Genomic DNA, 24,161 nt, shown 5'->3' on the forward strand with positions numbered 1-24,161 from the left:
CGGTTTCCAAATTTTCGTAATTTCAGGAGCTGGCCGACCGGCACTTGCGAACTGCTTCTGCTTCGGGCACCACGCGGCAAAAAAGACTGGAGAAAATGGCGTCGGCTGTGTCTTATGTACCCCTGTCGCACTGACGTCAGGAAAGAAAGCGACGACAACCGATGCTGGACCTAGACTTTGGAATTCGGCCGACCGAGGACCCGCCTGATGGCAGGAGAACCCATCCGTTATGACTGCAGCTGTATGCACGATGAACATCACTAATTGCGCAATTTGTTTTTCATATTTTTCTGGGGACATAAAAACATTTGACATATATGCTATTTTTCCCCATTAAAACAGTATTCACCAGATAAACCTTTTTCTTGAATGTTAATCTCTAAATCCGACACAAGTTTTTTCTTTTATCAAACCCTCCCACTGCCTCATATCTATATAATTTTTCCCAAATTTTATTCCCAACAAAGATGCTTCATTCTTGGAAAATTACACTCCTCCATTTTTCACATCACTACCCAAACCTTTACTTTTGTCTTTAAAGGAAATGGAAATGACCTTGAATAAAACATCCACTGAGAAAACACACTTAACTCACTCATTCTTAGCAGCCACAACTATATCATCTGCATATTGCTACTAGAATTACCACTTCCTTTTGCATCACATATCTAGTATATTTCATTTCATAAGCTACTTCACTCAATATTACATTTATTACCAATGCAAACAATATGCCACCCATGGGGCATCCTTAGCTTATACCACAATTCATGCAAATTTCTTTACTCAGCTACCCATTGAGTAATACTCTCACTATGTTACTTTGACATACTGACATACACACTCTAATTCTATTACCTATGCCATACGTTTCCTTAACTTTCCATAAAGAATCATGTCTAACTGCAAAAAAAAAAAAAATGAAATGTGGGGAGTATGAGTCGGCATTTAATCTCAAAAATACAACAGTTCCTTCACAGCAACTCATGTTTACAAGTTATTTTTAATTAGACTACAAACATTTGCTTAGACAGAAATAAGATTATTACTGGGATTCATAGACAAATTGACTAGTGCATACCACCATGCACCACTGCTTACATGCTTGGTTGTGGTTGTTGTCTCTTTCGGCTTTTCCCGGTTAGGGGTCGCCACAGTGGAAGTCCTGTCCGCTAATGATTGGCAGTTGATTTTTACGTTCTGAGTTGCCAGCCCTAACACACAACCTTCAACGAAGGTATGCCCATTCACGCATGTCTCCACGCAGAAGACGCTCTTGCTGAGAGTCAAACCGGTCAGCGTCTTACTGTGAGGCAACAACGCTACCGCAGCACCACCACCGTGGATCTGATTCATAATTTCTTTGTTTCCTGGAATAGCACCAAGCTATTGGGCAGCATGAGTTTTGCTGTTGTTTTTCAAATCTGTTAGGTGTGGGGTTTTGTGATAATGAAGTCCATAAGTAATCCAGTGCACTGCTTACTTAGGATACTTGCAGAGAATTGAAGCCCTACTTCATACTATAAATGTAATGCAGACAATGCATAATGATTGCAGTGTCAGTGCATAGTAAGTAGCATACTCAACGTTGGTACAGAAGGCTGGGAGTTCTATTCCCACGCTTGGTAGATCAATCACTGACAGTGCAGTGCAGCAAAAAGGGGGTGCTGCACTCCTGAGTGTGCCTTCCTGCAGATGAGATGTTAAACTGAGACCCCATCTGCTTGGGTTGGTAGTAGCTCAGGTGGATGGAAAAGATCCCACGACACCTATCGAAAAGAGTAAGGGAAGTTCCCCAGTGCCCTGGCCAAATTTTCCCTAGTAGTATAAATACCACCTCTGGCCTTCCCCGAAAAGAGGCTAATAAGCCTAGTGAGACTAACCCAGTCAACAAGGGATAAATAAAATAAAGAAAGAAAGAAATAACTGTATACTGCTAGGTAGTACCATACATCTATGCATTTCAGTATGGGGAACTGCAGTGGGACAGCAGGGTAGCTTTATCCTGCACAGATTATTGATCCAAGAAACTTCTAGTGAATATGTGTACTGAAGTGTGTGTGTGTCTGTATCTGTGTACTGTATTGGTACATGGACAGGGACATTGTGTGACTGACTCAGTGAGCATCTGTGAGTGAATGCTTGTGTCTGTCTGTGTGTCACAACATAGCTTGCAGCTAATACGAATGTACTGCATCTATATATTTGCCTGTGTACATTTCTGGGTGATTGAGTATGTCTCTGTAGTCAGTGTTGTGCTTGTGTGTGTGGTCTATGCTATCACACACAGTGGCTAGATACAGCACATATGTGATATATAGTGCATCTCTGTTCCACTTACCTTTTAGCAGCTCAGGTGCTCTCAGATATGGAAGGGTAAGTGGTGCAGAGCCACGCTATAGATCACATAGTTCACAAGTGATTGCTAAATGGTACAGCAACACAACTCCGCTCATGACGACAGTACATGTCGCACTGTATTTTTTTTTTCTGGGAATCCTGATCTTGATTTTTGAGTAAGATGGGATGGAGAGTCATCATTTTTTGTTTATAAGAAAGGGTCATATCCATTTAAATTCTTGGCAGTGACACTGAAAACCTCCACAATTATGAGTGCATTTAAATTTTGCAAGGCAGTCATGGAAATGACAGTTCTCAATATTTTGTCTCCAAACTTAAACCAATTCAGATTGTCTCATTACTACAGCTGAACATTTGACAATGATTTAACGTTTGTTCCTGACCCAAGGCAAAGGGGTTTTAGTCTCAACTGCTGTAACAAAGAATGGGAATTAGTAAGGCAGGTGTACTCTTGAGGTATGGTCAGACTAATGGGGAATTAAACAGTGGATACATTTTCTCATCTTGGGGGAAGTGAATTTTGTGGCTTATGTACAATACCTAGGGTATAGTAGTCAGTAGGATAAAAATCCCGCTTTCTGAACCCCAGTTCTTGCAGACACCCTAGCATTTGCTCATTTGTCAGTTTACCTATTACAATGGATAATGAGTTATAAGTGACATAGGACTTTAATTTGCAGTACTAATATTCTACATGCAAAATTATGCAGGATAGGAAGAATCCTGGAAGCTGAGAAGGAAATATGCTTGCCGATAAGTAAACATGGGAGATAATCTGCCTAAGGAAATGGAGAAAAATGTGCCAGTCTGGCAGTTAAGACCAGATTTGTGTTACCCATTGGCACACAGACTTTTGTCTGCTACACACTTCTGTATTCTTTGTAAAGGCAGTAGTAGCTTTCCTCTCAGCCTCCTCTTTGGTGTATCCTGAAGGAGTCTCCACCATCTTAACTACAGATTTACAGAAGCACAAAGCCCACTGGATAAAGGAACCTTACAGCAGTAGTAGAGGGATGCACTCTGTCACAGTTTAGGAACATACAAGAATGTGATGATTAGGTAATGCATAAGTGCAAGGCCTGAATAAATTCCAGCTTATGCCAAAAAGCATCTATTATTTTTCTATAACATCTCTAAATCTACATTAATAAGTCACTTATCATGTCAAAACAAAGTCTACATGGTACCTTGTGTCAGCATTACTTTGTAATACAGTAGACAAGTACCTACAACGGCATACCTTTTGAAAATTTTTTTTTGGTAAAAGTGTTCAGGGTTTTGTACTTGTGTGAGCTTTGTTACATAAGAAATCTGCTTCATCCTAATTTTAAAACATCACATTATTAGAAATAAGCAACACAGAAAGAAGAAGAAAAAAAAAGAATGGGCCATCATTCTTCCACAAGAAATCAGATGGCTTTCATCTCCAGTTACCTGGTTTTATTCATTTTAGTAACACAAAGAAAAAAAAATAGGATACCCAACACAAAGATAAGTTGTATACCAATAATAGCTGGCAGGAAAGAACAGACAGACATGCTAGTGGTGAAATACACAGCACTGAAAAGCAGTACAAAGCACAAAATGATGGACAACAGAAGTCAGTGAAGCTACAAATGCTGTTGCTGTTCAAGTTTCAAAAATAAAAGAAAGCCAATGCCTGACACTAAAGGATATGTAAAAATAGATTAGGTGAGAAAAGCCAGAAGATAAAACTTGGATACTGTTCTACATGCAGATTGTATATTGCCCACTTGACTATGTCAGGAATAACAGTCAAGATAAATTCATAGTCTCTGAAGTCACCAGCGTGCTGCCTTATTAAGTTTAGTAATTATACAGTGGGAGAGCTCGGGCATAAAGCTCAGACTGAAGTCTGCCACCTCAAATGGCTTTTTCACGGTTCTGCAGTTACAGTGGTTAAGGAATGACAAGTGTGTGCTATAGGAAGAAAATAATGCTCATATACTCACGGTCTGGTTGTTTCTTGATCTTTAAAGTCACCGTCTCTCCAGCCATCTGGAGAAGGTGGATAGCTTCGCTCAGTGGTTTGCCCTTCAAACTAGCATTATTAATAGCTAAAATCCGATCTCCTATGTGAATGGCTCCAGTCCTTGAAGGGTGAAAAAAGTAAGTAAAAGTCAAAGTAATACATTTTTACTGTGTTTAGGGTCACTAATGCTAAACAAAATGACAAAGCAATTCAATAAATAGAAAAGAATTATACCATCTGAATACTTGGTCATAGGCACTAATAGGATACTAACAAAAAAAAAAAAAAAAAGAAGGGTGCCTGAGGCAACTAACCATGCACACTTGCCAACAAGTGTAGTCACACCTACTCTTTTGGCCCATTTACTTGCCTAAAAGTTAAGTACAGGGATAAAAAAAGAAGAAAACAGGATGGAAAGACAGAAAAGAAAAGAAAATCATTTTTCTGTATGCAGTGCTACAAATGTCCTTATAGGCCACCATCAAACCATTTTATTACTTAAACGGCTTACTCATGCTACAGCATACCACTGCTGTGTCTAAAGTCTTCATCTGCCCCATCTCTAAAAAGCTAATACACTAGGGGCTTAGCAATCAAGGCAAAAGTGCTGCAGCATAAATTGTGCTATTCCCCTACTCTCACACATTATTGGCTGCATTAAGGCAATACCTTCTGACAATGGCATAGTTATGACTTTTGGAACTTATTCAAGTTTCCAGAATAAACCCACCACCAAGTGCAGCCTCTGAGCTTCACTAACACCACAGCACAAAGGTAGGCATTCTGAAAATAAAGACATTTAACAAATTTTAATGAATCAAGCTGTACATCTCAATGTAAAAAATACATATATGTATTTTTTTTTAGACGAGCATATACCTGGTTACACCCTTGATGTCAGTTGAGACCTAAAAATCCCTATGTGACAGACCTACTGATGTGAACGCTTACATAGTTTACATAGACAGACTTTGCAAAGTTAATCACTCCTGCTTGACCACTATAGTAACACAGGGACTGGTGCAGCTAAGACAGTACAACAGAACCCATGAACACTTCTGAGGTCATACCATCTAAAATACATCTGACTTCCCTAATTCAAGAGGACAGGATACATTTCAAAGAGCAGTGGTTGTGTCAAACTGCAGTTATCTGAATCAGCTGTATTGAACATATCAGTTTGCTAACCTCAGTTCATCAAAACTGTGCTTCAGTGGTAGAAAGCACTTAACTATATGCCAAAAGAAACTGAAGCAGTTTCCCCTAGCAACATATTAAAAAGCACAGTAAACCAGAATTTCTGCAGGGAAGCAGACCATCCCAATACTTAAATTTAACACTTCTGAGCTCACAAAAACTCAAGTGACGAGGGATATGCTTCCCTGAGCCAATAAGATCTTGAAGGTGTTATACTTAATTATAGGGCAAAGAGTGCAAAGGGCACACACCATGATTATGGATGTTTACTTTATGTTTAAGCTTTTCAATCATATATGGCTTTTAAACTAAAACACCTAACTGCCTACAGGCGTTTGTTAGTCCAGAGAAGTAATACTAGCATAGAAGGCTAGAAGTCGTGGGTGTGTGTCATACACAAGAGCTAATATATTATTTTACATTTGCAGGTTTTAAGCAGTTGATTCTGCTTAGTATCAGACTCCATTTAAACTACTAAAATTATAATTTTCTAGACCTGGGAAAGCAATAACCTTCATCAAACTGTCATACATAATATCCAGCAGTACAGCACACTACACAAAGTGTGCTGGATATGTGAACAGGATGCATGCTTTGCTACCAAGTGATAACAGCAGACAAAGTACATCGCCACTCTTATTAGATGCACCAAAGAGATATATACTCACCAGGAGTGAGACAATTTAATGTCATTGCTGTGTTATGAAAATAAAGAAAAAAAATCCTTGAGATGCCTCAATTTTATTCTTTCGTCGTGATACACAGCTATAGTTACAATACACAACTCTGTGGGGGTATGTAAGGAAAGAGGCTTCACCTTTTTCTTGCAAAAGTGCTTTTTTTTCAGATGTAGACACAATGTTGCTTTTTTGTGACTGTACGTATGAATGTTGATCACAAATGGGTCCTGTTACTGACAGTAGGCAAATAATGATCGAGGGAATCAAGCCGTGAAGTAAAGGATGACAATTGTTAGCAGCTCATGGCCACAATCCCCTGTACTAAACTGCCAAACAGGAGCAGAAATGACAAACTCTGAAAAGTGTTCAGCTCATAGCCAGATGCGTCAAAGGTCAGAGATCAGATATCAGCCTGAGTGCTGGAAGATCCAGCAGGGAAAAGTAGGAGTGAATAGAAGACACCCTCTTGCCCATTTCTGGGGATTGAGAGGGAACTATTTTTTGCACTACTGACACCTGCTGGAAACCAGCTGCAAAAGTATGCTGTGGAAGGGCCAAGATGTATACTTTACTCTGCCAAGCAGTGCTGTATCTGGAATTGTGCATGTGTACAACCACTGGCCCAGTACTGCAGGTCCTGCTTAAATGGCATGCAAGACAAGTCGTCAGGGATAGGGGTCAAGGACCAAAAAATGTTGAAGCCTGCTTGGATAAGTCCCTGTCCATCAGCCTCTTCTCACTTTGACCATTAAATTAAAGGCCTTTTCATTCCCAAGTGCCATGTCCAATCAGTTGACAAAGATGAGATATCGGCAGGAATCAGGAAGAGAAGTCAAATCAAATAAGTGTTTAATCCTGCCTTAAAGTAGTCACCTGAATCCAAAAAGGGGAGGACCTCTCCCTGGTTAGGACATCTACAGCAGCAATATGACCATCCAGACATTGGACCTTCTGTGTCAGAAGTCCTAGTAGTAAGTGAGGCTGCAGCAGTAATTCGTAGGATGAATGGCTGCAGTTACGGCAAATGTAATCCTGCACCTGTACTACATTCACTGCAAGGATCTCCATACCTCCTCGGCTGTTTTTAATTTGTAGGGAAGCCTCTAAACCAGGAACATTTTCTCCCATCCCATCTAAAAGTGGACATTTTTAATAAGTTCTAAGTTAATAGAACCAATATTGAAAAGTTTACCCTAATTTTTGGCCTTTTTCCTAGTTATTTCTTTATTTAGCTTTTGGTCCTTACCTCTGGTACTAAAATGTTGATAACTCTGAAGGTTTCTTTTGCAGTATCACTCATAACATGTGGGAAAAGTACTAAAAGCAACAGAATGGTTGCCACAGACCTAGGGAGGGACAGTATGCATGCCCTGCAGATCTGCATTGGCAAAACCTGTTTTGAACCTGAAAACTAAACTTCTAGAACCTAAAGAAAGGTGTGAAGGGATGCCCAGGCAACTGTCTCGCTGAAACTTTCCTGAAAAAGACAGCTGTAGTAGTTTCTGCCATTGCTAAACGTGTCTTATCCTCCCCATAAGATTTTTATGTCAGTTTTTATACAATAAAATACAACCAGCTACCCACTTTTGGATACCTCCCGTTCCCTGTTTACATGGCATGACATAAATGAGGAGATGACCTGTTGTTCTTTTTAGTTTTGTCACCATAAAATCACAATTGTACATGAGATGTAAAAATCTCTCTTTGGGAACTGAAAGGTTTGATTCAAGGCCATCTCGGAGATTACTTGGCTATTAGTCATGAGAGCTGCTCTGCCTTTGTGGAAGACATTCCTTGCTTATTAAGGCTTGCATCTCTAAAATCTTTCTAGCTGAAGTTGGGCCACCATAGAGACAGTGTACAAAGCCAAGAAATTTGTTGGTAGTGTTCCTGCTGCTCAAAGGGAGAAGGAATCAGTTTTCCTTCTCGTAAGGTCATATCTCATTTGGAAGGAGTTGGATTTCTTCACGGCCTCAGATGTTGGATTCCTTTAAGAAACTGCATGAGAACAGAGATAGCTGCCAAATGATAAATACCTACAAAGCCAACTATCCCCTTGTCTTGGGAATCTATACCCCTGAAGAAGAAGAAAATCCAGTATCCTGTTGGCACTGACTTTTTTTCCTCCCTCTAGTCCTATGGTTCATCTGTTGTTATTAAAAAACAGAAATTTCTTGCCTTTTTGTATATACTGTAGACAAGCCAGAATAATTTCTTGATTCATGTCATCACTGTGGGAACTGTGATGACAAAACTGATGAGCAGGTCACTGGGATAATATAATTAAAAAGCAGGTAGTGCAGATAAGAGATGGAAGATATAGAGCTCTGTATGAAGTCAGTATGGTAGTTCTGAGGCCTGAACCAGGATTTGGCCAGTACACTGATTAATGATCAAAGTTTGCAGTTCTTAAAAGAAACTGGCAATAGATCTAGTTCACGTTTGACAAGTGCTATCAGAACTGCTTCAGCAAAACTTTCATCTGTATATGAATTTGAAAACATTGGTTTAGGTGGCAAATAATCTAGATAAAAGGCACATACAATGTGTTACATTAGCCAAAGCTGACAGTTATCAATGAAATGTAATTGCTTATCACAAATTGATTATAAAGGCAATACACATCTTTAAAATCCCTGCTAAACTGATTAGGGAAGACAATTTTGCCAAAGGGAGGTTCCCCTCTGTAGTAGTAGTAATTTCAATAATGCTAGGTCAGAAGATGCACTGGATTCTGGTTCAGCAAAATAGTCAAAGTGAAATGGTGCTGCTGTATCTTGCTGGGAGCGGATTAAAGAAGTTTTACATTCTAGGATGAATGCTTGGATGTCTGATGCTTTAAATTTCACCACAGAAATCAGTTTGCACTGCTTGTGTCCTTACTCTTGCCAGTAAATATGGCAGCATGTCTGCAGTCATTACAAAGCAACAATGTTCCTTTCTTTTTTTTAATTTTTTTTATTTTTTATATATTTTTTTAAGACAATTACTCAGAGCAACATCAAAGCAGGTTATGGCCACTGCAGGAGTGAACATGAGTAGTCCTGTCTGTCTACAAAATATGGTCATAACACTGAAATATTCATCAGAAGTTCACTAATGAGGAGTAGTTACTAATATACATGGAACAAAAGATTGGGAAAACTATCTAAAAATCACCATAGAGCTTCTAAACCCCATCCCTTGAGCCATGCTTAATTCAAAGAATGCCTCTAGCAAAGTGCAAAGATAGCCCACAAAATCAGTTTCTCCAGCAAATCATCTGGCCTCACCTATTGTGTATAATGGAGGAAGAGATGTGGAGATGTATGTTGGTTTTATAAGAACTAAATCAGATCAGATTTTATTAAAGTACTCATAACTATATGCTTAAGAAAAGTTGGCAGCAACTTGTGTTGTTAGTAGGTTTGTCAAATGTTCCATGCTGTACCAACACATTGCCACAAACAATTTTTTTTTTTTATATACTTTACATGCAATATGACATAATAATGCAAAGGCTGCCATGGCCATACAAGAGTATCTTGGTAAGAAAAATGTTGAGAACTATTGACCTTTCCCCTCACAACTTTACTTTTCTGTTTAGCAACTGCCATCCTACCTCTTGAAACTTACCCCACCAGCAGCAGGTTAAATTGCTTGCAGTCTCAATAGCTGTTTTGATCATAAAAAAACATCAGTGATATTACTTAGAAAGCCAAAGCACTCACACATTGTTCAGTATAAAGTCTACACAGCTAGAGAATCAAACATGTGGCCCTTTTTGTGACCCTGTTTGTCCTAAAACAACTTGCTATTACTGATGTAACAGAATACTAACTTAAGCAAGACATTGGTCTTTCCTTTGTCCTGGACTTTAAATACCAAAGCCTCTAAAAATCAAATCAACCCTTTTTTTCCATTTTCTACATGGGGTCGGGGTGTCATGTCAATGTCACCCTGTCTCTCTATTTAGTGCCATTCACCTACCTTCTCCAAAGCTCATGCCTGACTGTCGCAGGTCTTCTCTCACACAATCCAGCCACATCTTTGCTGGATTTGCTGGACATCTTCATTTACTCTTGCCTTCTTCCTGTCGGTCAACAGTTTGTCATCTTTTCTGCACAAGTGCCCAAACCACCATTAATCTGGTCTTTTTTTACTTTTTCTGCAATTGGAGTTACTTTGACTTCATCTCTTATGACCCAGTTTATTCATCTGTCTCTCAGTGTGCATCCTACCACCTATCTGAGGCACTTCATCTCCATAACCTCTAGCGTCAACTGCTCTGCCCTTACTGCACAGAAGTATATAAGGAGAGACAGTGGGATTTTGGATGCAGATCCTTAAAGACAATAATAGTCAGACAGTATTATATTCATAAAGTAGCAGAAAGTATTCTAAGAAATAAATCAACAAGAGAATGGAGAAAGGAGATTTTGCAAAAAAGTTGACTGCATTTAAGGGTACAGAGAACAGGTTAAAAGGGAGATTGAATTTACTGGAGAAAACTGGCAAAGGAACCAAGGTATTTTGAACAAATAACTAGAGTGTGGAGGGGAAGGTAATAGAGTATGGGAAGAGGCCAAGAAGACATTTGGACTGCAGGCTAGAGACTGCTTTCCCTATCAGGGTTTGAGGAGTACAGACAAAGAGAGAGGGACAGGGAATCCTAACTGAACGACCTGCTCTAGTAAAGTTTTTAGAGAATCCAGAACAGAAGCTGCTGTTAAAAAGAGATGACTAATAGGGCATATAAACTATTGCACGATAACTATAGGAATCAATCAGAAGAGGTTAGAAAAGATGACAGACACAGATTGTTTGATAAGCAATTGACAAGGAAACAAAGGGAGGGTATATGTATGGTTCCCAAATATGCAACAAAGTCTAAAAGATGTTGTTTGCTTGAAAGTGTTCACATAAGTGTTTTTACATCCCAAGCAGACTCCAAAGACGTTTTCCTGAGGTAGATGCCAAATTTTGGAGGTGTGATAGGAAAGAAAGTGGTAAGAGAGAACATAGGTTTTGGGAGTGTAATGAGTTGACAGACTTTAAAAATTCCCTAAAGTATTCTGTCAGAAATATTGGGTGAGCAAATAGATATAACTAAGGAAATTATTTTTGAGATCTGAATTACCTAGACGTTAAAGTTTAATTCTGGTGACTGCCAAAAAAAGGAATTGCAAGAAAGCGGAAATCAAAGTCTTAACCAACTGTATTTGACGTATTGGATATTGTAACAGAGGTAAAAGAACTTGATGTGAAATCTTTTGAAAAGGGTAGGAGCAAATTACATAGAAAAAAAATGGAAATCGTGGGAACAATGCATGCAGAATAATATTTTGGAGGAGGAGTGGGATTTAAAGGACAATGGGACATTAAAGCAGTTTGCTCTACCTGCTGTCTCTCAGTCCCTGTTCATTGATACAGCCTCGAAAAATCACCCATGCAGCTTTAAAAACTAATCCACTCAACTGTTTTCCCTGTTAGGCTTCCTACCTTTCCATACTGTTTTACTTTCACTTTGAAAACCAAGTTGAAAAACGTCTAGCTGGCTCTGAAATTATGATGTCACATCTGCCAGAGCTCTTGTTCAAGTTACTGGGAAGTTTCCTCCCTCAAAGTGATGTAATCCCCACCTGATTTGCATGCTGTATATAAGAGCCAGTGGACCTCCCACATTGTGATGTCAGAGCTGTCTTGCCCAGTCCATTCTTAACCTAGCAAAAATGTCAAACTATAATCTCACTTTTCTGAAGAGCCCTACCAATATGTGACAAAGTACAGGCAGAAGCACAGTAACAGCTGCAAAAACTAAGAGCGTAAATTTGCAATGACCATGCGTAGACATTACTTGCATGTTTTTACATAAGCAGCAGATGTCTGTCACAATTAATCACCAACACTGCACCAGATTACAAGTATGCAATACCATAATTTTCTTAAAGTACCACTTAAAAAAACATGTGGGTGCTGTCATGCAAGTCTGTGAAATATTTTGTGTTTATAGTGCATCATTTGTTAGCTATTTAACCAAACAGGAAGGAAAAATAAATGGGAGTTTGATGCTTTGCAAAACAGTGATTATTCTCAGTGATACGGAGCTTGGTTCTAAATTTGACAGGAGGAGTGTAACAAAAAAGTCTCTCACTGTAAGGAAGGAAAGGCCGACAAGAAAACAGTACATTAGTCTGGTCACCTGCTGTGAGCTGTCAATCACATGCAGATAATGGGTCAAATTACCCTTAGCTCTTTGACATCTAGGGAAGGTAGGTGTGAAGGGGGAGGGGAGATGGCTTGAAGAACTAGATTTTAGCCTTCACAAAAGAAATCAAGTTAGCATTTCTAAGAAGAAAGAGCAATAAAATGTACTTTTCAATTCTTTTCTGTAGCATTTGCACTGCTTGTGTTTGAAATAGTCATTGAAAAAGGATAACATTTTAACCAGTCCAAAAGTGGGTGACTATAACACAGCAGTGAATGCCTGTAAAATCAGTGAACTGACATTAGCTTTAGGGAAAACGTGGCAGATCTGATGCAAATTTTTTGGAGACAAACAATGCATTCTGGGATACTTAGAGGCAGACTAAACAGTCAGAATTACTTCAAGATGCCAGACCCCTTGTGGTCAGAGTCAGAAATTGCAATAAAAATATCTAGTCCCAGAGTGGTGTTAAAATGTAGGAAATGCCAAACCATGATGAAATAAACATGTTTTGTAAGTCTGTGGGTGTAGTTATCCTTTAATGGAAGGCAGGAACTGAGTAGTTTATGTAATGCTGGATTGATGATAAACAAAAACATGTGTGATGTATAATGTTTGTAACTTGGAACAGGTTAATGTGGTTTGTTTTCTTTTACATAAATGTATGTATGTTTGTCTGTATCTTAAGTGGTACTCATTAAAGGTATTTAAAAAGAAGAATGATGATTCTAGTGACAAGAAGTGAAAGACATATAGGCAAAATCAGTTTTTAAGATGGTTTAATTAATTATATGCTTGGTGCATGTTAAAATATGAACAAGGGTTTTAATTTTCCAAAGAACTTAAAAACCCCTGCAAGCAACAATACCCCCCACACATTTTTTTTCTTAAGTTGGCTTAGCTGACAGTATCAGTGCTGCTTTTAATTGGTTTTCAGTCATAATGGATGGATTACTTCTGTTTTAATGTGATTTTATATTCATGCAGTATTTTACTTATGTGCACTGTATTTTCAGATTCATCTGTTAGATCAAGCAGTAAGAGTGGTGGCTTTTGGTTGATATTTTGACTGTTTTTACTTCATGTCTCTTCCTCTTTTTACTGGGCCATTTTCCAGTTGTGGAGTTTAAAGTTTTACTTTCTTCAGAAGAGTTTTTTTTTAATTTATTGGAAATCTGCTGCTCCTTATCAGGTAGTGCACTAAAATTTGTTACTGTAATGTGTGTTTTATTTGTGTTTCATTTCTGATAACACCTTTCAACTCTCTCCAATGCACAGGATGCCCCTGATTTTTAATCTAATTTTAGCTTGGTCCCCTCTTAATCGCTCCTAAAACTGGCGGCTTTTTGATAAAAGGAGGTGGATTACACATAATAAACACAATAATTAGAATTGTAGTATATTAATTTACATCGTTCCATTCTGTCAATTACTCAAGTTAATTATATTAGTGTTTTAAAAGTGTGTCTGATTGTCCCCGATTATTTTTGTACATTTGTCCTGGATTCTTTTGAGAATTGTCCCTGATTTTTGAGAGCTATGGTTTTGATCCCGGTTTTTGTTCCGTTTCTTCTGACTGTAATATAGTTGAGTTGGAATGTGTATATCTGGAGTTTGCTGCTTTTTAGTATATTTCAGAGTGGGATGTACAGGAGGACTGCACAAACTTTTTCCTGTGCATGGAACATATTTGATGCACAGGTAGGTTACCCATTTTGTAAAGATTTCCTATATATGCACATGGGTACACAAATATATATCTATATTTACCTCTCTACATATGTACTGTATGTATTTTATATATATATATATATATATATATATATATATATATATATATATATATATATATATATATATATATATATATATATATATAAAACACACACAAAATGACCACAGATGCAAGGGCATTTACTTCACTACTTTGCAGTTCTTGCAAGTCGCATAACCAGCCAATACTCCAAGGTCATCCTTGAAAATATGCTTTTCTGCCTAAGTAGGTTTACTTGGTTACTGAATCAGTAAAAATATACACCACTAATAATGGATTTAGGTATACAAATAAGCAGGTAAGGCAAATTATGTAACAAACACATGAGGCACATCAATAAAAGATAATTAAGTTCTTCAGAATGGGATAAAGAAATACACAACTGAAGTAGTTAAGTACCCATTCTTTTATTTTTTTATGTAACATCATGAAATCAAACAAAAATTATATATATATATACATATATATATATATATATATATATATATATTATAATGATAAAATAAATCATCAAATCATAAAAAGAAAACAATTACAACAAATCTTAGCTATCTTTACAACTACTCTCAAAACCCACCTAGAAAATAGCGGGATCTGTTCCTGTAACAGCCCAGGATGAACAACCATTCACACCCCACACTTCCTTGACTATAATAGCCTCTTACATCACTAATGACAGTTATTTAATAGTTGGCAGTGCTTCCTTCTTTTATGATGTTAATCACAGTATAACATGTTGATGTATTACTCGATTTTTACTTGTAAACCAAAATGTTTTTGATGTTTTAATTAATCTATACTTTGTTGTGTATTGTACTTGGATCTTATCTAGCTGCTTTGTTGTACACTGTACTTGGAGCTTTTCTCCCAGGACCTCCGCTGAAAAAGGACCCATGTCCAGTTGGACTTTCCCAGTTACCAAATGTAAAATAAATAAAATTAAAGATCACAGTACAATATAGTGATTGATGAATTCACCTTTGATCAACATTATGTCTATCACATTCAGAAAGGAAAAAAAATATTTCTGATTTTTTTTTGTTACTGAGGATCATTTGTCTGTGATGAATAAAGGCTGGCTGCTTTGGAACACTACCTGGGTTTCATGACTTTTGGAAATTATTGTGACGGAGCTCATCAACGAAGTTTTAAGACCACTAGTTTGTTTTTATCACATTCAGAAAGGCATACTCACTAGCTCAATTTGATACTAAAGAATGTCAGTTAGTCTATGGAAATTACTCTGCCTTGGACAATTCATTAATTCACCCAGTCTAAATACAGTGTTGCTTTCTGCAGCCTCCACATACACTAAGCAAAAAAAAAAAAACTATGAAACGATATAGAGATGAAGCTTATTGATGAAAAACAGCTCTTGCATACCCTCAGAATAGCTTGTCATTATACATTCCTTTTTACGGTCTTCTTAAAGTGACCTTTGCTTGTTCTTTAAAGGACGTTTGACACAATTCTGCTTGAAAATCTTTGCTTGGAATGCAGTATAGGGGTCCTAACTCTAGATTAGGAAACATTAACAGATAAAATAGAGGATAGCTATACAACTCATCATTCATGCTTATGGAGTAGGCTCCCACCGGCAATCAATTTTAAGTAATCAATCTTCTAGAAGAACCTTGGGCACTTATGTGTGAAATATAAAATTTGCAGACAAGGTAGCAGTAATGAAATCTATCCAAGGCCAAAAGATCAGAAAACTGCCATCACAACCTTTGAATCTGTACTATCAGATGCAGGGGAACAAGGTATCAATCACATGAGATCATAAGCGCGAGAGATGCACTTATAAATCCAAATTGGAAGCCACGCACTCTCCAGCCAAGACCGGAATAGCTGGTCAAGAGGAGAATGTTAACACTTGCACCACACTACATGGAACATATAGCCCTCCAGAACACATGCCAGCACTGCCTTCATATAAAAATGCAAATCACACACCCACCTTCACAGAGGCTCTCAGTGAAACTCTACCCACACGGCAGAGACCTCCAAGGCAGAAATGCACCCGACCACCACGACACTAATCACGAGACACACAACTCTCCTAAACAGTGTGCCACTCAAAGCCCCTAAGGCAAAACAGCATGCCCAACACACTATCAAAGATGACTCGATAATGAGGCACACAGATGTCCCACTCACTAGGTTGAATAAGGAGAGGTTGAATAAGGAGAAAATAACAGTCAGCTGCATGTCAGGTGCTAGGATCTGCCACATAACACATGCACTCAGGCCCCTCAACAACAGATACAAATATGACTCTGTCATTGTGCATGTGGGTGTAAATGACCTGAGACATATCTCCCTAGACTACATGAAGAGAGACATGGAGGAGCTCTCAGATTATGTAGCCCAGGCGGGTATGACCCTAGCCCTGAGCAGCATCCTACCATCACCCAGAATTATACCACAGTACAAGCAGAAAATCATTAATTTCAACAATTGGCTAAGTTTCTGGTGTCATACTAAGGGGATCCAGTATCTGTCTGCCTGTAATGACATGATTGGCAGACCTTGATGCTTTGCCAGAGATGGCCTGCATCTGTCACCCCTGGGCTTCCAGATACTGGCCAAGGCTCTTGCCACCCTTATAGTGCTCTTTTTAGGCAGTGTTCCAAAGACCAAATTACCACCATAACCGCTACAAACAAATGCAATCTAAGGGTCATACTGCTCAATGCTAGAAGTCTAACTCTCAAAATGCACTCACTCAAAACACTTCTTAAAATGGAGAACATCAACATTTGTGCCATAACAGAGACATGGTGCAAGGCAGCAGAAAGTACCCCTGGACTACCAAGCTATAACTCATTCCACACCTTTCGGCCACAGAACTTGGATCGAAGCTCCAAAGGCGGTGGTGTTTCCATATTCATAAAGGATGTGCACACCTCCAGACTGACAGGCCAACATAATGCATCTGAGATACTTCAGGTGCAGCTAACATTGAGCAAGACAACGATTCTGGTCGTAGCCTGCTATAGGTCCCCAACCATGTCCCAAGACTAACACTCCATGTTCTTAAGAACCCTGGAGAATACTAAAGTCCAACCTAACACTCTCATACTGGGTGACTTCAACTACCCCTCCATTAACTGGGAAAACTACTCATGTACCAATACACTTGCCCAACGTTTCCTGGAATTCATTAATACCAATGCCCTGGACCAGCTCATTCTTACCCCCACCAGAGGTAGCAACATCCTTGACCTGGTCATTACTAACATGGGTGACCATTGCTCTACACCAATAGTCAACTCTTCTCTGGTTAGATCTGACCACAAACTAATCAAGTTGGAAATCCACCCCCGCCACCGCAAAGGTAACCACCACAAAAAACTTCTTCAAAACTAAATTTGGGCTCCTAAAAACAGAGATGGCTAACTTCACAGCACCCATGCAAATGGAGATCAGTTGAATGACCACCAAATCATACACCGATGCACTGTACGAACACGTACACAAATGCATGGATCTCACCATACCCAATAGAACCAAGACGCTCTCCTCCAAAAAAAGGAAGCCAATTTGTTGGTCCCCTGCCACAAACAAACTCTACAACAGGAGGAGGAAACTGATGCGGATTAAGGTTAAGTTCCAAGACTGGAAAAACTCCCTTATCAGATTCAACAAAAAGTTGAGATCCCTCATCAAATCCTTTAAAGCTAGCTATGAAAACAGAATTGCAGCAGATAGTAAAGACAACCACAAGGCCTTCTATATTTATGTAAAGAATCTCCACGGCAATACCCAGATTTGCTATGAATTACTGTACAATGGTACCTCGATCACAAAAAGATATAGAAAGGGTGCCTCACCAAACGAACCAGACCATACACAATAAATTGAAGCATTTGAAGCCACGAACCTCTTCAAACACGACTTTATTACACCAACACGTTAAAAACACAATTGCAACGATAAACACTTAACTTATTCACCACGTTTTTCGTTATCTATGCAACTTCCTCCACATGGTAATTACATTCAAAATCTTATTATATAAGGACTTGCCCCTTTAATTATCCGATCAGTTTAAACATTGCATTCACAAAGTTGTTCTTTACATATCATTACAACATATGTAATCTGATTTATAAAACTAATCTCATACATTATAAATAGTTAAAATTTATAAAACATTAATAGCAATTTGATTTATTTTTATATACATAAGAATATCCTTAAAAACAGTTTTAATATAGTGGTAGTTTAAAAATATAATTTATATATATCTAATTTTTTAAAATTACATGACTAGTTCAACTCAATAGCACCATCTTGTGACAAACTAAAAGCATTTAATGTTCCTTTTTAATAAAGCTTTTCTTTCCAAGTTTTTATCAATCTTTTTACACTAAAATAACTCATTATTACTACAGATGTATTATCCATTTCATATATATACACACATATCCAAAAAACAATACCTTAACATACTTCATAAATATTATTAGCATAAAACTGTACATATTTCATAATCTAGTAGCTCTTAATTTTAAAACAGGAACCACAGATATACATTCATTCATCCCTGGCTTTTTACTAGCTTCTAAAAGGTGACTGGGAGAATAGAATAGAAGTAAGGGAACTTTACTTGCAATTGGTTTTAGAAGCTTGAACTGAAAGAGAGAGTCCAGTTCCAAGCAAGCTGATGGGTGAATGTCCCTTGTAAAAATTTTGTCAGTTGGGTTTTGAGGGACTGGCAAACAGGTCTTAAAACTAGAGTGGCAAGATAGATAAAAGGCAGGCAGAGAACTGGTGGTTGGTTGAACCCAATGAAACGTGGAGGTATCTTCTGCAACTTTGTCTGATAGGGACGCCTTGCTTTCGAGTAGGTACCAGTTGAATGGCTCTCATGTCCGTGAGAGCTGTAATTTGCTTTTGTGCCTCTGCCCATTGATTTTGTGGCAGGTTTGGCATTCCTCTTTTCACTGGCAAGGTGTGAAAGTGGAATCTGTATGCTCGTGAAATTATGTCTAGGACCCATTTGTCCTTTGTGACAATGTGCCAGTTGTGCGGGTTTTCCCCCCAAGGGGGCTGCAAAGAGAGTATTGCTTGGCCAGATGAGGTCCTGTCTTCCTCCCTTCTGTGTTGTAGTGCCCCATGGTGAGGTTTATACTGGGCTTTTGTTGTGTCCTGCCCCTTTAGCCAGTATTTACCCCTCTGCGGTCTGTCAGTGGCGCGGGTTGTACTTGTAGGAAATCTTTGTCTTGCATAGATTTTGCCTTATCTTCCATTTTCTTTAAAATTTCTTCTGCTTTAACTCCAAAAAGAACATCCTGCTGTAAGGGAGCATCTAGTAGTTTTGCTTTAACATGATCATGCAGAGTTTGTTCCTTTAACCAAGCATGCCTACGTATAACAGACCCAGTGACAGCTGCTCTGCAGGAGGCCTCCAAAGAATCAAACCCACATTGTAAGGTATGTTTGCCCACCTGCTCAGTGGCGTGCAACAGATCCTGTACTTCTTTCAATTCAGTTTGTTGAGGGAGAGTGGTTATTCTTTGCTTTAACTGAGAGATTAGAAATTGCTGATACTTAAGCATATGAAATTGACAATTCAGTGCCCTCATAGCTAGTGTGGCTGAGGTGTAAACCTTTTTCCCCCACCTGTCTAGTGCTCTGGAATCCCTCTCAGAAGATACTGGGTTTTTAGCCATAGAAGCCTTAGCCCCCTAGGGACCCTGGGAGATAGTCTCTGGGTCAGCTACTGGGCTTTTGTAAAGAAATTTGTGGGAATCAGGCACTCTGTAGTATCTGTCAGGCTTAGCCGGAGCAGGAGGTAGAGAGTCTGGGTTGAAACTGGATTCTAAATAGACATCATCCACAATGTCCAAAACTGGTGGGATGGCAAGTGGTCTGTGTTGGGGGAGTAAAAGAAATTCTCTGAGCCTTTTCTTTGAATCAGAGTAGTCTTGACCTTCCCAGTGAAAATGTTCCTCATAGTGTGTAAAGTTTCCCCAAAGGAGTAGTCTTCAGGAGGAGAAGCTGAGGGATTTGAGTCCTCAGCATCAGAATCTTCATAAGGAGAGAAGGAATAGTCTTGATCCTCAGAGGAGTCAGAAGAAATGGACATTTGCTCAGAGGAAGCATAATCTTCCTCTTGTCTAGGCCTTTTGTCAGGAGGGGGCTGTGAACCCCTGATTAAAGAAATCAAATCTTCAGCCATTTTGAGCATCTGTTTCTTAAGCATAGGGCCTTGAACAGGAGACTGAAGTGCAATCCTTTTAGATTTAGAAGGAGTCTTTGACTTAGAAAACATTTTAATGGTAAGAGTAGTCGGTCTGAAAATGCCTTCCGAAACCGATGGCGTTTCTGAAGCACTGACATCTTTAGAAGCAAAGTCGTCGGAAGGGCCTGAAGTAAAAGGCTGCGTCGGCCTGGTACATTCCGTCAAAATTTTAGGCCTGGGCTGTCTGTCCTTATCCCTGCGATTTTTGTGCACGCCGGTAGCCAGTTGCTCCGACGGCATGGTGTAGTTAAATTTCCTACTGAAGTAGTGTCGTGCGAAATCAAAGCGTCTTTTAATAGTACGCTTATTAAACATAGCACAAGACCGACAAGAAGTGACGTCGTGGTCTGGGCCTAGGCAAGGTATGCAAAAAGAATGAAAATCCTTATGAGGTATTTGCTTCCCACAAGAAATACAATTAACTTTTTCTGACATTGGTCTCAGGCAGAAAAAGTTTCCCCAACGGGGTACTTAGCTTTATAGAAGACTTCGGTCTGAAATTTGAATTCGAAAATCTCAGGAATCGGCCGACCGGCACTTGCGAACTGCTTCTGCTTTGGGCACCGCGCGGCAAGAAAGACTGAAGAAAATGGTGTTGGTTGCATTATATATACCCCTGGCGCACTGATGTCAGGGAAGAGGCGACAGCAACCGACGCTGGACCCAAGACTTTGGAATTCCGGCAGACTGCGGGACCGCCTGACGACAGGATAACCCAAGTGTGATGACTGCAGCAGGGTAACATGATGAACATCAGCACTGTCCAAGGGCAAGAATACAGCTTCTATGGGACCTGACAATATCCCTGGCTGTGTTCTACATGAACTACAGAGTGAATTGGCACCTCACCTGTGTGTCCTGTTCAATCACAGCCTCACCTCATGCTTTTCCCTACCGAATGGCACACTGCTACAGTCCTCCATCTCCACAAAGGAGGAATGACTACAGACCCTGGAAACTATTGCCCCATTAGCCTGACAAGTCTGATATGCAAAGCTATGGAACGCATCATCATGGACCTAATAAACAAGGATATAGGGAATCTCCAAACTCTGGATCCCACACAATTTGGTTTTGTGAAGGGTGGATCATGCCTGCTCAACTTGGTCGAATTCTTTGAGTCAGTCATCAGAGCTGTGGATGTAGGCAAGGTGGTTCATGCAGCCTACCTTGATCTGGCCAAGGCCTTTGATACCATTCTCCACTAAGGAATCCTAGAAAAACTCACTAAGCTAGGCATCAACCCCTATATCACTAGGTGGGTTGCACATTGGCTCACAGATAGAACCCACAGTGTGAAAGTAGTTAACTCCAAGTCAGACTTCTGACGTGTCATGAGTGGAGTCCTACAGGGTTCGGTCCTGAGTCCTCGCCTGTTAGGTATCTACTTCTCTGAAGTCCAGGCCAACATGAAGGTGACTCTGTTTGACAAAGTTCACAGAAAATTGCAATTTGGGAGCTATTATTAAATCCCCAAGTGATGTTGACATCCTACAGAAAGGCCTCATTGAGACCAATGACTGGTGTCAGAATCATAGCCTTAAGCTCAATGCCAAAAAATGTGTCATCATCCCCTTTGGAAAAAACCCAGTTCCCATGAATTACCACATCAATGGTAGTCCACTGAATACAGAAGGTGTTACAAGACATCTGGAAAACAGATTGACAGCAACCTCTCTTTTGACCACCACATTGCCACTGTGGTCAGAAAGTCCTTCTATGTGGCACATCTCATTACTAAGGGTTTTGCATCCAGGAAGAGAGAGGTCATTGTCTCCCTCTACTCTTCCTTCATTAGGCCAATCATTAAGTACAATGCCCCATTTGGCATGTACCTCACTAATCACCTGTAAAGTACAGTTGTGTACACTTATAGATGTTCGAGTGTATTCACTGTTGCAGTCATTACATTTGGGTAATCTGCTGGGAGGTTGCCCTCAGTCGGCCTGATTAACAAAGTCTTGGGTCCTGCGTCGGTTGCTGTCCCTTCTTCCATGACGTCAGGTCGTCAGGGGTATAAAACACACAGCCGACGCCATTACATAAGTTTTTCTTGCCCCAGATGTCAGGTGCCCCCCAAATGGGGAGCCAAATATATAAGTAATTAAAAACACAAAAATATACCTCCAAACTAAAGCATATACACCAAAAAGGCTTTTAAGCATAGTAAAGGAAAGCAGAGGCATAGTAAGAGAAAAACAGGGAGCTGGAGGGAGGGTAGCCAGGACTGCAACAGTGAATACACTTGAACATCTACATTTATAGTAAGTGTACACAACTGTACTATGTTCTTCATGTTTCACTGTTGCAGTCATTACATTTGTGTATATTCCCAAATCTATGGTTGGGAGGATGGATTTATACAGCATTAAGACCAGCTATAAGGCACTGCAAAACAGCAGTGGCAAAGCCAGCTCTGGATTTAGAGAAAATTGGTAAGTGATAATGCTTGGTGAAAGTATGAACTGAACTCCAGGTAGCAGCTTTGAAATATCCCTGGTAGGAACACCTCTGAGATAGGCTGTAGAAGTAGATGCAGCCCTGGTGAAATGAGATCTGATCCCCTGGGGGACAGGTTTTCCATGGTGCTTACAGCAGAAATGAATGCAATGGCTTATCCACTTATAGGTTCATAGGTAGGTACTAGGCTATTGGCCCTAGGGCCTATATAAGTCTAGCCAAACAGTACCCTGGCTTTTGCCACCCAAGAAAATTATTTTCCTGTGCCCCTGTCAAGCAGAGCCACAGAAGTGGTCCCCGGGGTGAATTTCCTATCTCCCATCCAATCATCAAGATTTTTCTTGAAGAGTGCTAATGAGGAGCTTTGTTTGATATAGATAGGTAGTTTGTTTCAAAGTATGGGAAGTCACTGAGACAGGAATCTATCCCTCCAGCATGTTCTGTTTATTGTGGTGACAAGGTTTAGGTCCCTAGAGCGTGCAAATCGGAGGGATTGCGATTTCTTTACGTGGAGCATGTCCAAGAGCTCTGGGTTTGACATAGCTTTGTATGTTAGGCAGAAATCGTCTCTGAGTAGGCGATATGTGACAGTGTAAAGCTGGAGTTTTTTGAGACAGTCTGCGTAGGGCATCTATTTGAGACCGGTAATCCTCTTTGTGAGGTATTTCTGTGGCCTTTCCAGTTGTTGTAGATGTCTTGTGAGGTACATACCAAAAAGGGTGTTGTACTGTATAATGGGTCTAATGAGTGATGAGTAGAGGGGAACAATGACCACTTTTTTCCTGGATGAGAAACCTTTTGTGATGAGGTGTGCCATGTAGAAGGATTTCCTGACTACTGTGGCAATGTGATTATCAAAGGAGAGACTACTGTTCACCTGTGTCCCAAGGTCTCTTATCACACTTTTGGTGTTAAGTAGACTACCGCCTATGTGGTAGTTCATGGGTACAGAGTTTTTACCAAAAGGGATGACAATGCACTTTTTGGCATTGAGCTTAGAAATGGTTTGTTTTGAAATAGCCTTCCCCTCTTCCCCTGCAGCAAATGCTACCAGCAGTTGTTCAGATTTTCTTCAAGATTTATAATAATACCGTACAAATGAAAATCCTTATGAGGTATTTGCTTCCCACAAGTAATACAAATATTAACGTTTACTGACATCGGTAAGGAGCAAGAAAAAGTTTCCCCAACGGGGTACTTAGCTTTTAGCTGAAGACTTCGGATCTGAAACTTGAAAACGAAAATTTCAGGAGTCG

General features: G+C 39.6%; 1 protein-coding gene across 4 annotated transcripts in view; it reads right to left on the bottom strand.

The window, feature by feature from the left end:
* GRIP2 (glutamate receptor interacting protein 2) overlaps positions 1-24,161 on the bottom strand; it is a 2,580,489-nt gene that overhangs the window by 410,793 nt on the left and 2,145,535 nt on the right. For all 4 annotated transcript variants that reach the window (XM_044078606.1, XM_044078609.1, XM_044078607.1 and 1 more), the window contains one exon: positions 4,335-4,474. In XM_044078606.1, coding sequence (XP_043934541.1) covers positions 4,335-4,474 — 140 coding nt within the window. The remainder of the gene's footprint in view (positions 1-4,334; positions 4,475-24,161) is intronic.

Source organism: Protopterus annectens, chromosome 7.part1 (assembly GCF_019279795.1).
Source record: "Protopterus annectens isolate FY-2018-M chromosome 7.part1, PAN1.0, whole genome shotgun sequence".
Classification (NCBI taxonomy): Eukaryota; Metazoa; Chordata; order Ceratodontiformes; family Protopteridae; genus Protopterus; species Protopterus annectens.